The sequence below is a fragment of the Falco rusticolus genome, chromosome 8 (genome assembly GCF_015220075.1).
Source record: "Falco rusticolus isolate bFalRus1 chromosome 8, bFalRus1.pri, whole genome shotgun sequence".
In the NCBI taxonomy this organism is placed as follows: domain Eukaryota; kingdom Metazoa; phylum Chordata; class Aves; order Falconiformes; family Falconidae; genus Falco; species Falco rusticolus.
The window spans coordinates 57438986-57456704 of NC_051194.1; the positions used below are offsets into that span (position 1 = coordinate 57438986).

General features: G+C 42.1%; 1 protein-coding gene across 1 annotated transcript in view; it reads left to right on the forward strand.

The window, feature by feature from the left end:
• Nucleotides 1-17719, forward strand: part of IQCA1 (IQ motif containing with AAA domain 1) — a 112276-nt gene that overhangs the window by 58473 nt on the left and 36084 nt on the right. The window contains exons 8-11 of the mRNA XM_037396263.1: nt 3700-3825; nt 9087-9162; nt 15341-15447; nt 15657-15752. Of these exons, the coding sequence (XP_037252160.1) occupies nt 3700-3825; nt 9087-9162; nt 15341-15447; nt 15657-15752 (405 nt within the window). The remainder of the gene's footprint in view (nt 1-3699; nt 3826-9086; nt 9163-15340; nt 15448-15656; nt 15753-17719) is intronic.

The following is a 17719-nucleotide window of genomic DNA, read 5'->3' on the forward strand; positions in this document are numbered from 1 at the left end:
TTGCCAGAAAATAAATGGAAGAGACAGGGAGTTTAACTGGTGAGTTAAACTGCATTTGGGCAACATCTGCCAGATAGAAAAAAACCCCAACCCTAGAGCGCATATCAGTCATGGACTGAAATGCATGACAGTCTCTTGAAGCCAACCGTAACATTTTGCAAGATCCCATAAAGCTATGAAATCCCTCCCAACGTTTTGAATTCATTCCTGCGAGAAACAAATCACTGGGGTTGTTTTTAACAGCTTAAGCCTTGCTTGCAGGTGCACACCCAAAAGTAAACAAGGCTCAGAAATGCCTTGCCAGGAGAATGCTACATTATTAAAAGCTGCACAAATGGATTTGCCTGGAAGACGGAACAAGATAGTCCCAGGCCTATCATGATGAAAATTGCATCTCCCCCAACTGTCAGAAAAATAATACCACCTTACAGGAATAATCAGCCTGTAGGAAAAGTTGCAATTAAACATCCTCAAGCTAAGGGGGCAGGATACGGGGAAGCACATTTGCAGCCCGCTGTGTGTTATGTACAAATGATGCAAACGGGCAGCCTGATGTTCGGCACGCTACTGTGGGGATGGCATCTCTTCCCACCTCACACAGCCCCATTTTCTTGAAGAAAAAGCGTTTATTTTCTTAGATTTCAGAATAGCTTCTTCCTGCACAGTTAATACTCAAAGAGAGCATTTTTTTTCTTTCCGGGAATGCTAGACTGTGTGCGTATAAACCCTGTTCAAAGTGGTTTTAGAACCAGGGTGCGAGGTGGCTCTCACCTGCCGCAGCTGGAGATCCATAATTCCCAAACTCACTCTACCCCTGCTTTTCATTTACGTCCACAGCACTAAAAGGGAAGAAGTTCAAGTAAGGTCTTCTTTCAAGGGATGAGGGAAGGGCTTATTCTTGAGGAAGAACATTTACCTCAAATGTCAGCTTACCCGAGCCAATACTAAGCTTTCTGTGGCTGAGGACAGCAGAACGCGAGCCCTACTGGCAGGTGAAGATTTTCATATACCTGGCTCATATAAACCAACATCAGGCATTCCCATTCGTAGGCTGCACTCTGTTTTAGAGCCCTTCCCTTTCCCCAAAAAAAGGGGGATTTGCACTGCAAGAGTTTGGAAACACTTGAATGGATTTATAAATAGAAAAGACAGTTTGACTTCTATGGGATATCAGTTTAAAGGAAAATATCTTTTCAGCCTCAGAAGAAAATATTACTGGAGAAAAAGTCATCACTAGCACAACAGGAGTCCTACAACAAGGCTGGAAAGAAAAATGCGACTAAAATTCATCTGCTCTTAGTGAAGCACATTTCTTCCTCAATATTAAGAGTTTTCTAAGTGCTTTCAGCATCATTTCAAAAAGAGGCAACCTAGCAAAGAAAAGGGCAGTCTGAAATAATTTAGGAAGATGTCTGCTTTTATTTCCACCATGAAGTTTTCTTCAGGGCAAAAATCCCTCTATTATAATGTGGGTGAATGCTCAGTATCTCAAACTAACATTTGCTTGCCCTTCCCTTTCTTTCCTACTCTTTTGTCAGATTCTTCAGGCATCCCCCTGTAGCTGGAGGGAAAATAGCTCTGTATAAAAGAGTACAAGCCATTCGAGGTTAGGTACACAACCATTTCACCCCAGCTCCCACTTCTCTGCAATTATGGAGCTGTTCAGAGCAGAGGTGAAAGCAGAGCTGGAGGAGCTGCACCGAAGGAGCGTAGAGGTAAAGGTGTATCGGCCACGGAAAAGGAAAAAAAATATTTGCTCTGTCATTTTCTTTTGGGAAGCAGAGAGGCACTTCAGAAAAGTCAGACTCCACGTGACGACGGCATTGCCAGCTGCATGGCTTTGTAGCATTTCGCCAGAATTATTTGGCATCTCAGACTACATAAACAGTACCAAGGCATGTAGGACAGAGACTGTACCAGCGCTATTTGGATGCACACAGCCTCTGCCCGCAGTCACTGTACGTGCTGCTGGAGGTGGCTCCCTGTGTTCCTGCACATTTCATGCAGCGCTAACTGCAAGCACCGTTTTTCTGTTCCCTGTATGAGGGAAGTTAGTTCAAGACTTTGCACCATAGCTTGTACTGCATTTCCGAAAATAGTAGAGACAGACCTTTTTTCTTGCCACCTTATCAAACGGATGAAGGCAAGACAGAAGGGTAAGGACAGTTCAACAATTTAGTCCTGTTATAGCAGGTTCATGAAAACAGAAGCCCTATATAGCCCCTTTCAGTATCATTCATCTGTATAAAAACACGAAAGCAAACCGTTCCAATCAGGGTCTGGATATACTTCAAACATCACCAGTAGAACTCAAAAACGCTGCTTAAAATTAAAACCTTCTGTCAATTGCATGTGTGCTTACAGGTACCGTGCTGGATAAACCCACCCCTGAGATGCTGGAAACTGTGACGGTTACCCTTTGGTAGGCAGTCAGAGCAGAGGGTGGAGGTGACAAGGCTGGATTTCTGGCAGGGTACTACAATAAAGGATACACTTGGAGTAGCTCTGTTGGTTTTGGATACAGCAGGCCTGCTGGGACACTAAAAACCTATTTTGAACTCTAGTCAATCTGTTAATCTATCCTAGGGAATGAAATGCTTCACTGCTTATCACCACAAGATATGACTGAATGGTGCTCGGGGTTTAAATTACCATATTTAATTAAATGTAAGATACTGAAATGCTTGGGGAAATCCACTAATGAAATTTCACTGGCTGCAAAGCACAGCCCTTGTCATTGTCCCTTCCCGCTGTCCAATCTTCAATACATTAAAAGACATTCTTTAGAAAACAAATATTTTTACCGTTACAGGAAACATCTTACAATTGGAAATGTTTTAACTTCTACTCTTTCAGGGTACTGCCAATATTAATGGCCCATTAATAAACTCCAATGGTCACAGATTTTCTGATTTACACTCATCAGTAGATGATCTTAGAATTCCTCTCAGGGACAATGAAAGGTGCCTGGGAACAAAAGAACAGTAGAAAAAGCAAATTTTACCCTCTGCCTTTTTCCAGATAATAAAGTATAAATGGCCAGGAACTATAGTTATGGAAATGGATACAGCTGTACCCAGTTACCGGCTGACTACTAGCTTGCAGGGATAAAGGTGCTGGGCTATCCATGTGTATCTGTCAGGGTCTGTCACAATATCTCTATCCAATCTCTCTTGCTCACTAGAACAATTTCAGTCTTTAGCCACATATTGAAATTAGACATGCCTCAGGGCAGCCTCTCAAAATCCATCTCTATAAAATCAATCTGCCTTAGAAACACTAGGACAAATTCATAATCTGAGTCCAAGTCCAGAGGGAACTTTAAGTTGTATGTCATTAGAATATTGTGCTTCTGGGTGGTTTCAGGAATTGGTCTTACTTCATAAAAACCCTTGCAATCTGGGACATTGAAACTGCCTCTTTCCCGGTGATATATTGGGATAGTCAGCACCTATTCTAAAGTTTGCAGGTAGGAGTGCCCTCAGCATAAATTAAAAGGGCTTCTTGGTAACGGAAGGGTCAGCCACTCTGGAATTCATAGGGGGCTACCAAGCAACGTGTTGGATATCGTGTTTCCCCAATACTGGAAAGCTGAAAGTGAGGAAGGAAAAACACACACTGGTTCCTACAGCACCTCTAACACACCTTGCACATGAAAATGTTTGACCAGCTCTTCACATTCCCTTCTGTCTCTTTCAGGTTGCTGCGGAACTGGCTGCCAAAAAGGAGATGGCTTTGCAGAAACAAGACCAAAAGGGGAAAAAAGAAAAGGAAGAAAGGAAAGACAAAACCAAGGGGGAAAAGCCACTGAAAACTGGAAAGAAGGTAAGGCATCCTGCAGTAAAAAGGTAGCCAAAGTCCACATTATTCAGCCATATGTGGGCAGAGGCTATTAATTTCCATCAGACTGGTCACCAAGGCTTCAGGCTTGGGTTCAGAAGCCAGAAACTGGCTGAGGCCAGTCCCTCTTAACCTTTCAATTAGCTTGATGATTCCAGGGAACTGAATTTTACCTCTCGTGTTTTAGGAACAGCCATTTGCACAGCCATGACTCAGCTCAGTGGGAAGAGCTGATATGGGTGCAGGCTGCCGGAGACGTAGATGAGGGAAAAAATACACTTTAGGGTTTTGAAATCATTACCAGGACAGCGTGCGCACGCTTTTCAAAGCGCTGTTGCTTTTTTGCATGCGCAGATAACAAAACGGTGCCCAGCTAACCAAGCAAACACTTCCACTTTCAGTGTGGCATACAGAGAAATTAATTACTCCTGCTCCCTTGCACAGCTGGGAAACCAGAATCTTAGTCTCCCCCAAATACCCACCTCAGTTTGTGTGGGTTTCAAACTGATTTATAAGTACAGTTCCGTGTAGGCCAGCTGCACCTTCGTACTGCAAGTATTTTGTAAGCCTGTAAATAGCAGCTATGCATTCTCAGTCCACATTCTTAGGGCATGAACTGGTTTTTTTGCTTCAAGTCACAGCGGACACCATCAGTGTATGATTACTCCCTGGAATCTTTCACATACTAAGGGCTGGTTTCACAGAAAGCCTGCTGAATTATTTCAGGAGCAACCTCACTGAGAAAGACACCTGTGAAACAGTGCAGTGACCAAAGGGCATCTTCAAAGGCAAGCTATGACACAAAAATTGTAGGCTTTTGCTGAAGCAGGAACTCTGGTTTCTCATTTACTTTATACTATAAACAAAGTTGAAACAATATATATAGATTTTTAATAAGGGTCATTAATCTCTCACCAAGTATGTGGAGGAGAAGGTTGAGTTTTCTGGGGCAGAGCTTACTCTTCAGTGCAAGCTTTACACAAATTAATTTTAAGTCCTAACCCTAGAACAACCACAACACAAAGATGCTTTTCTTGGACAACATCCATTAGTCTGGCCAAAGCTCTGATAACAACTAGCCAGGAACCTAAACTAACTGAACTTAGGGAGCATCAGCCTGTCTAATTGGGAGGTAGATACCAAAGCGTAACGTAGATAGATCAACTTTGCCAGTTGAAAACACTATTTGGGTCATACAAAACAACATTTGCGTTTTGGGGTTGGGTTTTCTTCCTTTTCTAAGTGAAAACGCACAGCAGGCTGAAGGAGCAGCATACATAAACGTGTTTTCATAGCTCTTTAAGCCTGGTCTTGCATGGCTAACTAGGAAGGGTAGTGGCTGCTCCTGTGCAGACAGTCTGTTTTTAAAGGTCTGGTCACATATGTCTTCAGACAGTCATTTGTGACATTCAGACACTAGTGCTAGTGTCACCAGCGAAGGCACCACACTCCCAGCAGTGGAAGGTGATTACTGGTACCCACTTCGCTGTATCTTGGCGGCAGAGCAGAGCCAGCCCAGGGGAGCAGCAGAGGAGAAAGGAGGGTAACACCTGCAGACCTCAGCCAAATAATACAGATACCAAGTTGTTTATTGTCCGTAAGACTTCTGATGATTTGTACTAGTGCCGAGTTCAGCTCTGTGGGACCACTTCGCGGTGTAACCCCTTAAATCACACGTGCACTGCAGAACTCAATGGGAAAGAGCAGATAAAAGCACATGTATGAAGGCAATAGCTTAGAAAAGCTTTTGAAATTAGAGACTTTAAAGACCATTGTCATTCACAGCTGTAGAACCCTGTAGCATCTCAGACAGCCCAGTTCCTTTTGGAAGCATTCACGAGGGTGTCCTCTAATGGCTTACTGCAGCTTTGCCCTTGTCCTCGCTCCTTCCCAACTCAGCTGGCCCAGAACAAGCTCCTGTGATGCCTCTGGTCTCACACAGGCAATGAAAAGGGCTGCTCCAGACACTTCAGTCCGAGCGAGACAGTAACGTTCAGGCTGAAAACACCAAACCCAACCCAAGCTTCTGAAACCGCATGGCAACATACTCAGCTGCTTAAAAACCCGACTCTCACAGGGTAGATTTGATTCCTTGTTAGTTCTGCACATTTCACTAGATAAGAACCAACACCACCAGAAATGAATCTCAACCCCCTCACAGCCTCTACAGGGTTGTTTTGAAATAGGGTGAAACAACAATATAGAGCTCTGGGGCTTTATAACTTCACATCGTTCTCGTCTCTTCAGCCATCACAACTCCTGTCAAGTAAAATTCTGAGCCATTATAGAAGGCTCTCTATGGTTCATTGAGAAAGAACAAAGGGAACATTCTCTCCAAGGTTATAATGCTGACAGGGGAAAAAATAGTATCTAAGACCAGTTGAGAAGTATTTGGAAAAGTTCTAACAGCAGGACTCTTATTAAAATAAGTATAGACTATAAGTCATAGCAATGCAGGCAGAAAAAAAAGCCCCGCTCATAACTTCAGCTCTTAAAGAAAACAACAGTTTGATCCCAGAAGGAAATTTAAGTATTTCTGAAAAGCCTGATAGCAATCTTTAAAAAAAAGTGTATTTGATATCAAAGTAACTTCATTTTCTCAGTAAGGTGCTGATTTGATTTCCCATCGGGCATGGGGCAGACAGGGCTGTGTGATCCCTCTTTTCAATAGCAGAACACACATTAGACCAGTCCGGGCTGCCTCACCCAGTAACACGCTGCAGCCTGTCTGACCGAACACCAGCAAGGCTGCGCCTGCCTAGATTTCATCCAGGAACGTTTAACAGCGAGACACATTTTGTCCTTCGTGAAACTCATTAGCAAAATCTCCATAGCAAAAGTGCACAATGGAGTCAATTCAAAATTTTCCCTGCTGTTGAATGAGAATCACCTGGTGTGGGCTAGGCTGTGGAGAGCTTCAGAAATATATTCAGCCTGTTATTTCCATATCTCTGCTTAGGGTGAAGCACATATTGCTGGTTCAAGGTGCATGAGCACACCGAACAAGCATGGAATCAATCAACCGAACATAGAAAAACACACGAACTGACTTCAAAGGAAAAGAAGTTTTTTTATATTAGATTAACTCTTCCACCGTTAATAGAGGCAAAAGGGAATACAGAACAGCATTCCGCAAGTGTCCTTTAGACACACAGTGCTTTTGATTAAAATCAATGAAATTGACACAACAATATTATTTACACGAGTGTATAAAATCATTGAAGCTAGTAATTAAAATGATTTATTGCCTTATTTGTAACAATAAAAAAACCCCACAGTAACCTGTCCTGTGCTGTTAAGAGGCTAAAAATGAATAACCCATTTTTAGGCTGTTTTAGGGGGGAAATTGTTGGAGGTTTTTTAAATAGTTAGCAGTATTTCCTCTTAGACCATCAAGTTTTAATCATTTTCCATAAAATATCATGGAAAAAGTGTTAAAAGAATGGATTCTGCCTACCGAAAAAAAATCCAAGGATGAATCTTAAAATGCCACACCTTGCAAAAGTTGAGAGTACATTAGAGTAACTGGGAATTGGAGCTCTGGATGTCAGCTCCTCAAACTCTTGCTTAGACTTTACCAAACAGTCCTTGACGTTTAGTCTAGAGACTCCTGAATCCCTTTCAAACGTGTCTATAAAGCTCAGGGTAGAAGTGATAAATGTATTTAGATTTTGCATGTCCTTCTGGGCCCAAACTTTAATTACTGTAATAACACTTCAATTAAAAACAGATATTTAATAATTCACATGACCTGGCTGCAACTGTACCCGCTGATAGCAGGTATGCAATGGCGCCTAATTACAGAGGCATATTTAGGGGAGTTGATTAGTTTTAGCTATTCCAGGAGCTGCACTTTCTATGTTGCTGATAACCAGTGGCTTACAAACTGCATATTGGTTAGCAAAGCCTGATCCAGCTTGTGCTTTTTTGCATAAATCCACACTAACCTCCTCCCAAGAGAGTGCTCTAATTTCCCCGCTAATAACTATCACCTTACTAGCATTAAGACTTATGACTGATAAAATATGAAGAAACTTTGATAATTTTTTGGCAAGTTTTTCCATTAGAAATGCTGGTTCAAAGCAATTAAACTATTTAAAGATCATGTCAATATTGTTTACCTTAGACAAGAAAAGGTCAGAATGTTTTGATTTGTTGAAACAAAATATTTTGTTTTGCAAGATACTCCAAGGTAACTATTTTTCTTTGTGATTACAGATTAAAATGAGGTTTCAACATCTTGGAATTACCCACAAGTTGGGAATTCCTGGGGTGGGGTAAGGGAGAAACACTAAAATAAGAGTAAAAAATAGTAAGGTAATTTCATTTACATGTTGCAAGTCTCCTACCTATATTACACGTTCAGACAAGCCTAAGTTTAATTCTTGTGAGCTTAGCAGGTCAACTGATGCACTGACACACACCCCTCTCTTCTTTCAAGGGGATAAAACTTCCTTATAGCTTGCCAGGAAAAAATTTAGTTGATGAAACTGGTCCCCACAGGGGACGGCAATCACCCCGCTGTCTGGTGGAGGGACAACTCAGCAGGGCATGAGCAACCCAGGAGGTTTCCGAGACGCATTGATAACAACTTCCTTCAAGTGGTAGAGGAGCCAAGGAGGAGGGGGTGCTGCACTGGACCTTGTTCTCCCCAACAAGGAGGGGCTGGTGGGGGATGGGAGGCTCAAGGGCAGCCTTGCCTGCAGTGACCACGAAATGGTGGCATTCAAGATCCCTAGGGCAGCGAGGAGGGGGCACAGCAGGCTCACTGCCCTGGGCTTGAGGAGAGCAGACTTTGGCCTCTTCAGGGATCTGCTTGGTAGCGTACCATGGAATGAAGCCCTGGAGAAATGAGGGGCCCCAGGGCCCCCTCCTTCCTTCCTGAAGAGCAAATCAAACCTCCGTGACCCATCGTTTTGCTTTACTAGCAGCAAGACGCTGGCCCAGGCTGCCCCGAGCAGCTGTGGCTGCCCCATCCCTGGCAGTCTTCAAGGCCAGGCTGGACGGGGCTGGGAGCAACCTGGGCTGGTGGAATGTGGCCCTGTCCCTGGCAGGGCAATAGGAACTTGGTCATCTTTAAGGTCCCTTCCAGCCCAAAGCATTCTATAATTCTGTGAAACAATACTGTGTTATTCCTCAGATTAAAGCAAACCTTTAAAAATCCAATTAAAATTGTGACACTTTCGTAGTTGTGAAGTTGCTACATATTAATATTTTGATTTTTCTTTTCACCACCCCCCATCTAGAAAGAGGAGGAAGGCTGGAAAATGGCTCCGAGTAATTTCCTTTCAATAATGGAAGAAGGAAACAGTCAATACAAAGGTCAGTAGAAAAAGATAACAACTACAGCTGGAATGTTCTTCTAATTCAGCTTAATCTGAATGTCACTCCTATAAGGTCAAGCTGGGCAGCTGCCCAAACTATGTAACATTATAGAAATGAGGACATTAAAGGGGAAAAAAAAATTAAGAAAAGGTATTTAAGGAAGGGAATCTTTCACTACCTCAAGTCTTCCTAGGAGTCTCTCAAAATCATTAAGCTAACCACACAGAAAGGTACATCTCTATGAGTGAAAGTGACCAAACTAGAAACCAGAGTGGTTTAATGTATGTACAAGGGCTTTTGTGGATTTTGAGGGCAACAGAAGTGACTTCTGAATAGCAAATAATTCAAAAGCACTACACTGTAGGTCAGGCTTCAGCATTAACGTTTTCGTGCTCCTCTAACTCTTCAGCTGTCTTCCTCTTACACATGGAAAAAGTCCATGGATTCATTCACCTACACAAATCTACAGCCAGTCAAATTTATTTTTGATCACATGTTTTAATAGGAGGATCATCTTTTCAAGCAAAGGCGTGAAAAATGCTGCTGGACTATAAATATACTTGCTCCATGCAAAGCGTGTGCAACTTAAACGTAACGCAGACTCACAGCTAGGAGACTGGCTGGGTTTTCACTTTGAGAAAGCATCCAAAACTAGGGGGTTCTCTAATGAAAAAAATACTTTCACGAAAAGATGTCTTGTTCTTTTCCAGATCTCTTCTCTCTCTCTCTCTCCTCTACGCTTGATGTCTTTGTCTCTCTAACACTCATCTTCGGTGTGCGCCCTAGATACACCAGTGAGAGAGCAGTCACTTTTGCTGGGCCTGGAAGCCATGCACTTGGCTGCAATGGAAAGGAGCATCTGTCCCATGAGCTAAAAGCGAACAGCACGATAGGACTCCAGAGGTCAGACAAGCCAAATCGAAGTCCTTGGTTGTACAGTGTGCCTGATCAAAGGTTTCAGGGTTATTTTTGCTGTATTTCACGCAGATTCTATTCTCAGAGTTATCAAAAATACCTTTTTCTGCTTCCCACTCTGCAGAGTTAGTGGCTTGCTAAAATTCCTCATATGAAAAGTCTCCATTGTTCCCTCCCAAAGACAAGTTACTGGCATCAAGTTTTCTGCCTGGTTTGTGTTGGTTGGAGAGAAAGAAGGATGCAGCTTACTTGCTAAATATACATCAGTACAGTTTTGCCTGACCTCTGACTTTCAACAATTAGGATCTTCTTATACATTGTAAATCATGACACAGTTTTATGGCTAAAGTGGAGTTCTTTGTCCCATATTCTGCTCTTGAATGCTGCATCAGAATCCCATGGAAGTCAGCAGGGGTTTTAGATAAGGATCAAATCCATCTATGCTCCTTTCATTAACTGACCAGGAACATTACTTCTGCTTTTCTATGCACTCGGGACAAAGCGGCACCTTGCAGCTCGAAACCAGCAATAACAAGACCACTGTTCCCACCCAGCAAGTCTCAAGAGCAATGAAGGAGCAGTGTAGAAGCCCTACCTGTTGCAAAGTAGCACAAAGGAGGCAAGAGGGTTTTGCATTGCTACATAGGCTCGGCAATATGCTCATCTAGCACTCTGCTAATGAGTAGGTGGTATCGCAGCGGTGCTTCCCTCTGCTCCCACGGTGCTGCTTGGATCCCCTGCTGAGCCCTTACAGTCTAACAGGCTTCAACACAATGCTGAACTGTAAATTCATGAACTCCTTGCGTTTGTGCAAACAGCTCTCCAGGTTGTAGAAAACAGGTTTGGCGGTAACCTCAACACAGGTTTCAACAGTGCTTCCCAACATGGCTGTGGATACCAGTGTTATTCCAACACCACCACACAGGTCAGTAGGTTAGTTTAGTAGGAGTAGAGACTCCCAAGTTTTGCAACTAGTCAAGTAATAACAAGGCAGAGGGTTTATGAGAGGATGGAGGACACGTTTGTCACCCAAACTGTATCTGAATACCAGCACTACCATTCTTAACAAGACCCCTGCTTTGAGTTCTGCAAGTACATAACTTTTTGGAGTTACTCACACTAACTTTTTACATGAAAAATGAGTGCTGGATTAGAGGTGTTGTGATCCTGTATATCTCACCAGACCTCCCAAGGACAACTCAGCAGCCTAATAACTGTCTATGGAGCCTGTTCAGGCACCTGAATTGGATACCTAAAGCCAGTCAGAGTATCTTTGCCTTCCCATTACGTACTGGCAGCACTTGCAGGTACACTGCCGTGACATGCTCAGGTGGGTCAGGCACAGGCAGAATCTTTTTGTGGTACATAAAGACTCAGGTAAACACTGATGCTCACCCTCCAGTCCATCCTGCCAGAGCTGACAGCTATTCCTCTGGCTCTGAAGGCACAGAAGAAGGAACCAGAGCACAACCAGAAACACTCAGGGTGGAAAGAGCTCTCTTGCAAGCCTCAAATAGCTTCAGTTCTGGCTTATGTACAATAAGAATTTATAGCTATTCAGGTAAGCTTCAGGTATTTTGGTGGGGTTTTTTCCCTCCTAGTGAACCAAGCCTGTTCAACACCATACTTACTTTTAGTAAACAGCTGTTAATCCCTCCTTGCAGCACATTCCTCATTCACAAGCACTTAGTGCTTTTTATTGCAGGATACTCTTTTATCACAATACTGCCTGGTGGTTGTTCAGAATAATTTTACTTATAATCTGGCTGTGGAGAATGTTCCTTTTTCCAAGGCCTCCAGAATAAAATCTAGAACAACTTGTGACCAGGACAGTGTAAGCAGTTTCTTGTATTTTTAATTTTAGCCTGGTTTCATTTCAGTAGCAGAACTGTTCAGAGAAAAAAAAAAAAAAAAGACGACATTTGAATGTGGTCTTTCTACATTGGGAACTTTTTTGCTACCTATGTAGAAATAGGTCAGTTACTATCACAGGTCACACAAGTTCAAATGTATTAGTGCCTAAATCTTGAAAACATCATTGAAGTAAAGAAGCTTGGTTAAGAAAGGTTTACATCAGATGCCTACAGTGCAATCATTTAAAGACCCTTATGAGCATGTCTAAAGTTTACCTAAATGATAGCTGACCAAGTAACAAACGTTTCTGTTTTATCACATGCACACACCCTCCACACTTACAATTATGAAAGGCTTCCCATCCCCTTAAGCTGGGCACTTTGTTCTTAGATTGCTTAAATGTTTTAAAAGACGTAGATCAGTTTTCATAAAGATCTAAGCATTTCAGTTACAGACTTTACCACCCCCTTCCCCAGGCTAGAACTACTACCTAAACTTCACTGGAGTCCATGAAGACTTTTAGTCTTCTGGAACTTTACTTGGCAGTTTTGCTAGTTGCAAAACTACATTGGTCAAGCTCCATCTAAAACAGTTGTTTTATATACTGTTGGTGGAAACAGCCCATTTGTGTGACATCTGCTTTTACACTGGAATAGCAAGAGTTGATGTGGAGCAAATGTAAGCAGTCTGAATCATTACTCCTGTCTTCCTGGGCTTTATATTTGCAGTCCACTGTGCTGCGAGTCAGCAGCATGCTCTTCCCCCCCTTATACAGACAGCCAGCTGATATTTATGACTTGCTTCTTGTTGTAGAGGATATTTGAGTTCAACCCAAATACTCCACAGCCAAGACTTTAAGGTGTGGTGCTATTACATATTTTTAACCAGGCATCAAAAATCCAATCCTTTTACCAGGAGGTTCAAAGTAGGCATTTTAAGGAAACCTTCACGCTTCAGACAAATACGTTTCAATTATTAGTCACAAGGTGTTCTCAGAAATTCGGGGGTATTGGAGTTACCTACTAGTCTGCAGAATGAAAACTAATGCTGCTGAGACGGTGCTTTTGAGTCCTGAGCTAGAGAGGTACGCATATAAAACAATCCAAAGAAAAGCATGCACTATTTTAAAAGAGGTGGTATAAATTGCACTGCATACACACATGCACAAAAATAGCTCCCATAGCTGAATGACCCCGTCTGTAACAAAATACCAAGCTCTTTTGACCAGCCAGTGAAAACATAACATCCTTAGCCTCCTGACCTTACTTTAAAAATAACTTTGAAACATTTTGTTGATCTATAAAAGAACAACATAGCATCTAACACCTATATGAGTTATTGATCTCTTTTCTAAACTTAGGGACCTCTAACCTAGCGGCTAACATAGCACTCTGAAAACAACTTCTTACCAGGTAACATCAGAGGCAGCTGCCTAATCTTTGGGGACTATCACTGGTTTGCCTGCAGTAGATATTAATCACTAATCAATTTACACAATGACAATAAACAATTATGGGTGAAAAAAAAAAACAACAGAATAAAAAAATCTATGGATCCCTCTGTGAAAAAATAAATATCTAAACCCTAGTACTCCTGTGAAAACACAGCATTTGCAACCTGTTGACCTAGTCAGGAAAGCATTTAAAAACTCACAGAACTCCCATGTAATATCCCCTTTCCCCAAGGCTGAAATTCCAGGCTGGTAACCCTAGAGAAGGTACCTTTTAACTAGGGCAAATCAGCTTTCCCTCCTGAAATATTACGTGACATCTGTCATGCCACCTGATGAGCCACCAGTAATTTAAAAAAATTAATGTCTATACCTTTGAGTTTCTTTCCTCATTACCAAAAAATCCACTGTCCTTCTCAATCTCTGTCATTTTCCCTTATGAAATTAAGACTACTCACCTGCAAAAACTATTCCCTATGTGCAAAGCCACAAATACTCCGCATGTAATTGGACTCTGAAAATTCGTAGGGCATGGAAGTAGCAGCTAGCTTTATATTAACTGGACTAAAACTTGAATGATCTCCTATGGGTACTGTGAAAACCTTCCTGAATTTATAGTGCCTTAGAAATGGCAGTGGGTACAGGACAGAGGATCCTGCACAAAACAGATTCATAAAGGAGCCAGTGTCTTAAAGCGGAAAGCTGTCATGTTTAAATCATGTGGAGATTGAATTAGCACCTACTGCTAGAGGTTAGCTGTCATTTATAAAGGTTCTATCAGGGCTTGAAATGCAAGGAAATGCAAGATACTAATTGTCTTCCTTTTCAAATTAGCTTAAGAAACGTAGAAAGAACAGAAGTGCTTCTATTTAAAAAGGTACATTTTGCTAATAACATAGAATTCAAATATACACCTGGCTTGCCAGACTACATTTAGATTTCTTTCTAAAGAGCAAATTGCAGTTGGTCCCAACAAAAATAAAGAACTGCACCTCAGGATCATTAGCTACTTTATCAGGAACGGGGTGGGGTTGGGGTTTTTTTTGATCACCAGTTTGCACAAGCTTGCCTTGTTCCTGGAGTTAGGTCTCCTTATCACTTAGCCTTTGCGCAACACTAAGAAACACAGGTGCTGTATCAGGTGCCTCGTCTCTTTCTGAAAAAGACTCTGCTGCCTCTCAATTACTGCATCCAGCTTCAAGCTCCCCAGACAATGTTAAAACTCTGCGTGGCTGTACGTCACTTGGAGGTTGGAGGCAAGTTACTGCTCCGTCAGTCTCACTGTCCGCTCTCGCTGCCATCTCCACGTGCTCGGTGCAAGCTTTTATGCCTTTTCCAGCGCTCCTGGTCCATATTTCAGCCTCATGTGAATTACTACAAAGACCAACTCTCCAAGTTGCAGCTGCTTTAGCTTAGCATTAGGTAACTGAGCAGGAGAGAAGAAGGGAACTTCCTGGTTTAAATTAAACACCTTCCTTTGGTCCCCAAGCCTGCATTATACCAGCCACAAGATGTGCACAAAGAGCACGCTCCTCGGGACAGGAGTCATCCTTGTGACTTTTTGTGGTAAAGATTTAAGCACTATCTGCTATTAAACAGAGAGAAAGAATGCCAATGCCAGGCACGATGTGGTTCGGCTGATACTGTGCTACCTGCCCTTGAAGATGAGCAACACTCCAGGCATCCAGCTTTACAACCTCCAAATCGCATTATCCTCCTGAAGTCTGATACCAATTTACAGGCCAAGGCAAGAAAAGTTAACCTGGAGATATACAGATCCTAGCACAACAGGGCTCTGAACTTGGTAAGGGTCCCTAGAGCCAGCTACTTTCATACAGCTAATAATTTAATAAAAACTGCCTATTTTTTGCCTCCAGAAGCAGTTGGAGAAACCAATAGCTTCTGTAACTTCCCCCCCCTTTTATTTTTTTTTTTTTTCTTTCTTTTGGATAACAGCCATTTGGCAGAACAGAGAAGAGGGACGGGATTTCCTCCAGGATCATGACCCGGAGCTGATCAAAGAAGAGAAACGGGAAGAAGTGGAGGAAGAGATCAGAGTGCAGGTGTGCTTACAATAGTAAGAGGACACTAATAACGTGCATTGCCTGTGTATATTTCTCTACGGCTCTAAGAACCGGACCTAGCATAGACCTTACCTCCTTCTAGAGTCCCCACTGTCTGTTCTTTGCTTTAACGCTTGTTTAGCTCAACATTTGTCTAAGGTGTAGTGGCAGAACAGAAAACTTAGATTCAACTGTGTGTGTCTGGATAGGTTGATCAATTGATGCAACAGAAACTGGAGAAGCTCAGACTGGCTGTGGATGGAGAGAAGAGTGAGAAACAGAAAAAAGGAAGAAAAAGGGAAAAGGTAAGAACAGCAAGCTGGGACAATTCAGGGTAAATCTCCATTCTATTCAGTGCAAACCCTAGCCTCACAGACGCCAATAGCAAAATGTCCACCCTAAACAGTTACTGAATCTCAAGCCAGAAGCATTTAAAAAAATATATTATTCACCTATAGCTTTTTTGCAGGGCCTTTGGCTTTACTTAACCTTTGTAAATATTACTTAGGACAAATGGAACTACTTCAGAGATAAATCATTACAGGATAAATCAGACTTTCAAGAGGGATACATACCCTCTTGAAATCCTCTGATCCAGTCAAACAGGAAAAACCAAGCAATCCCTCTTCCTAAGGTGACAGGTTCAGGTTAATACAGCCTTCCAAAGGCAGCACAGACCTGGGTACCATTAAGTTTTCCAGCTGCCGGCTGTTTTCCTCCTAAATGAGGACTGGTTCAAAACTGTACACCCAAAAGAAAAATTCGCTTTGAACATTTCGGTGTAACCTTTCATTTGTCTATAACACCACATAGATCACATACAGCCAGGTACACACTGATTATTTTGCTACTTACTATGGAAGGGTTTGGGAACTTGCAATTAAGTCAAGCTTATTTAAGCATATAAAATAAGTTGAAGACATACGTGATTTTTAATGTGCATTACCCACTGAAAGACAGCACACGTCATGTTCACATCTAGTTTCACAGCATTACCATATGCAAAATTCCACAGCTTGTGGTTCCCTGAATTCCTTACCCAAGCATTTAAACTATAGATCATGTCAGTGCAAAATAACTCAAAGCTTACAGACCCTACCATTCAATCAGCAGGTCCACTTAAAATCCTCAGGGCAAATAGCCAAACCTAGTCTCATGTTTTATTTTATTTCTATAATCCTTTTAACATGCAAATACTTGCTGTTGCTGAACTTCTACTCAAATTATCTTTAAAAATGCTCTTTCACCCAACAAACATCCAGGGGCAGTTTAATAATGCAAGACTGGAGCGACTGAAAACTGATACCCATTGGATTCCTCAATCTGTTTCAAAAATAGGGAGGCTTTAAGGCATGCAGACAAAATATGGCAACAATCTTCCCAAAGTTGTCATAGGCAGATGCATTTAGATCAGCTGGTCAAAACTGCTTCAAAATGTCACACTGAAATTGTAAAGCTTTATGTTAGGGGTTGGTTTGGTTTTATTTTTCCTTTAATATAGTGTTGGAATGGCTTTGGGTGGAGGGAGGTTATTTAAGACACACACAGTTGTGCCAGTAGGCTGAGAGAACGAAGTGGGGGAAGCAGGAAAGAAGTACTAATTAAATAATACAAGTTCCCGAAAGATTTTATCGGGGGGGGGGGGGTGGGGGGGGTGGGGGGTGTGGGGGGTGTGGAACACAAACACACCACACCAACAGTTTTATTTTAGAGGTGGGGAATGGAAGGAGGTATCCAGTTTTAATCAAAACACATCTTCCCTGCACAAAACCATTTGAAATATCCAGTCGGCATTTTTCTAATTAGCATTTCCATAAATATCTCGGTCCGTAAACCAGCAGAGTGTATGCATACCTGTGTACACAGACTTCAGAACTGCTTTATGAAAATCTGGCCTATATAACAAGAATAATATGAGCTGGAAAGTTTTGGAAGCAGCTTATTAATAATTTGTTATTCAGCAAAAATCCTCTGGTTTTTAAAGGTGTGTGTTACCACATCCTAGGTCCCATATGTCTCCCCTGCAACTATGCAACATGAAATAACAGTGGGTTTGGATTCTTATTGTAGCCAGGAACACATACGAAGCAGGATGCAAAACATTTATTTTTTTTTCCCCCCAAAGAGGGATATTCTGCAAAGATCAGCATTCCCAGGAGGATTCAACGTTTTTCAGAGAAATCAACCTTTTTCCTGCACTCTGTCAATGGGGAACAGGCAGTAAGGGTGATTTCTTTAAGTGAACCCTTACAAGCAGAATTTTCTGGCTAGG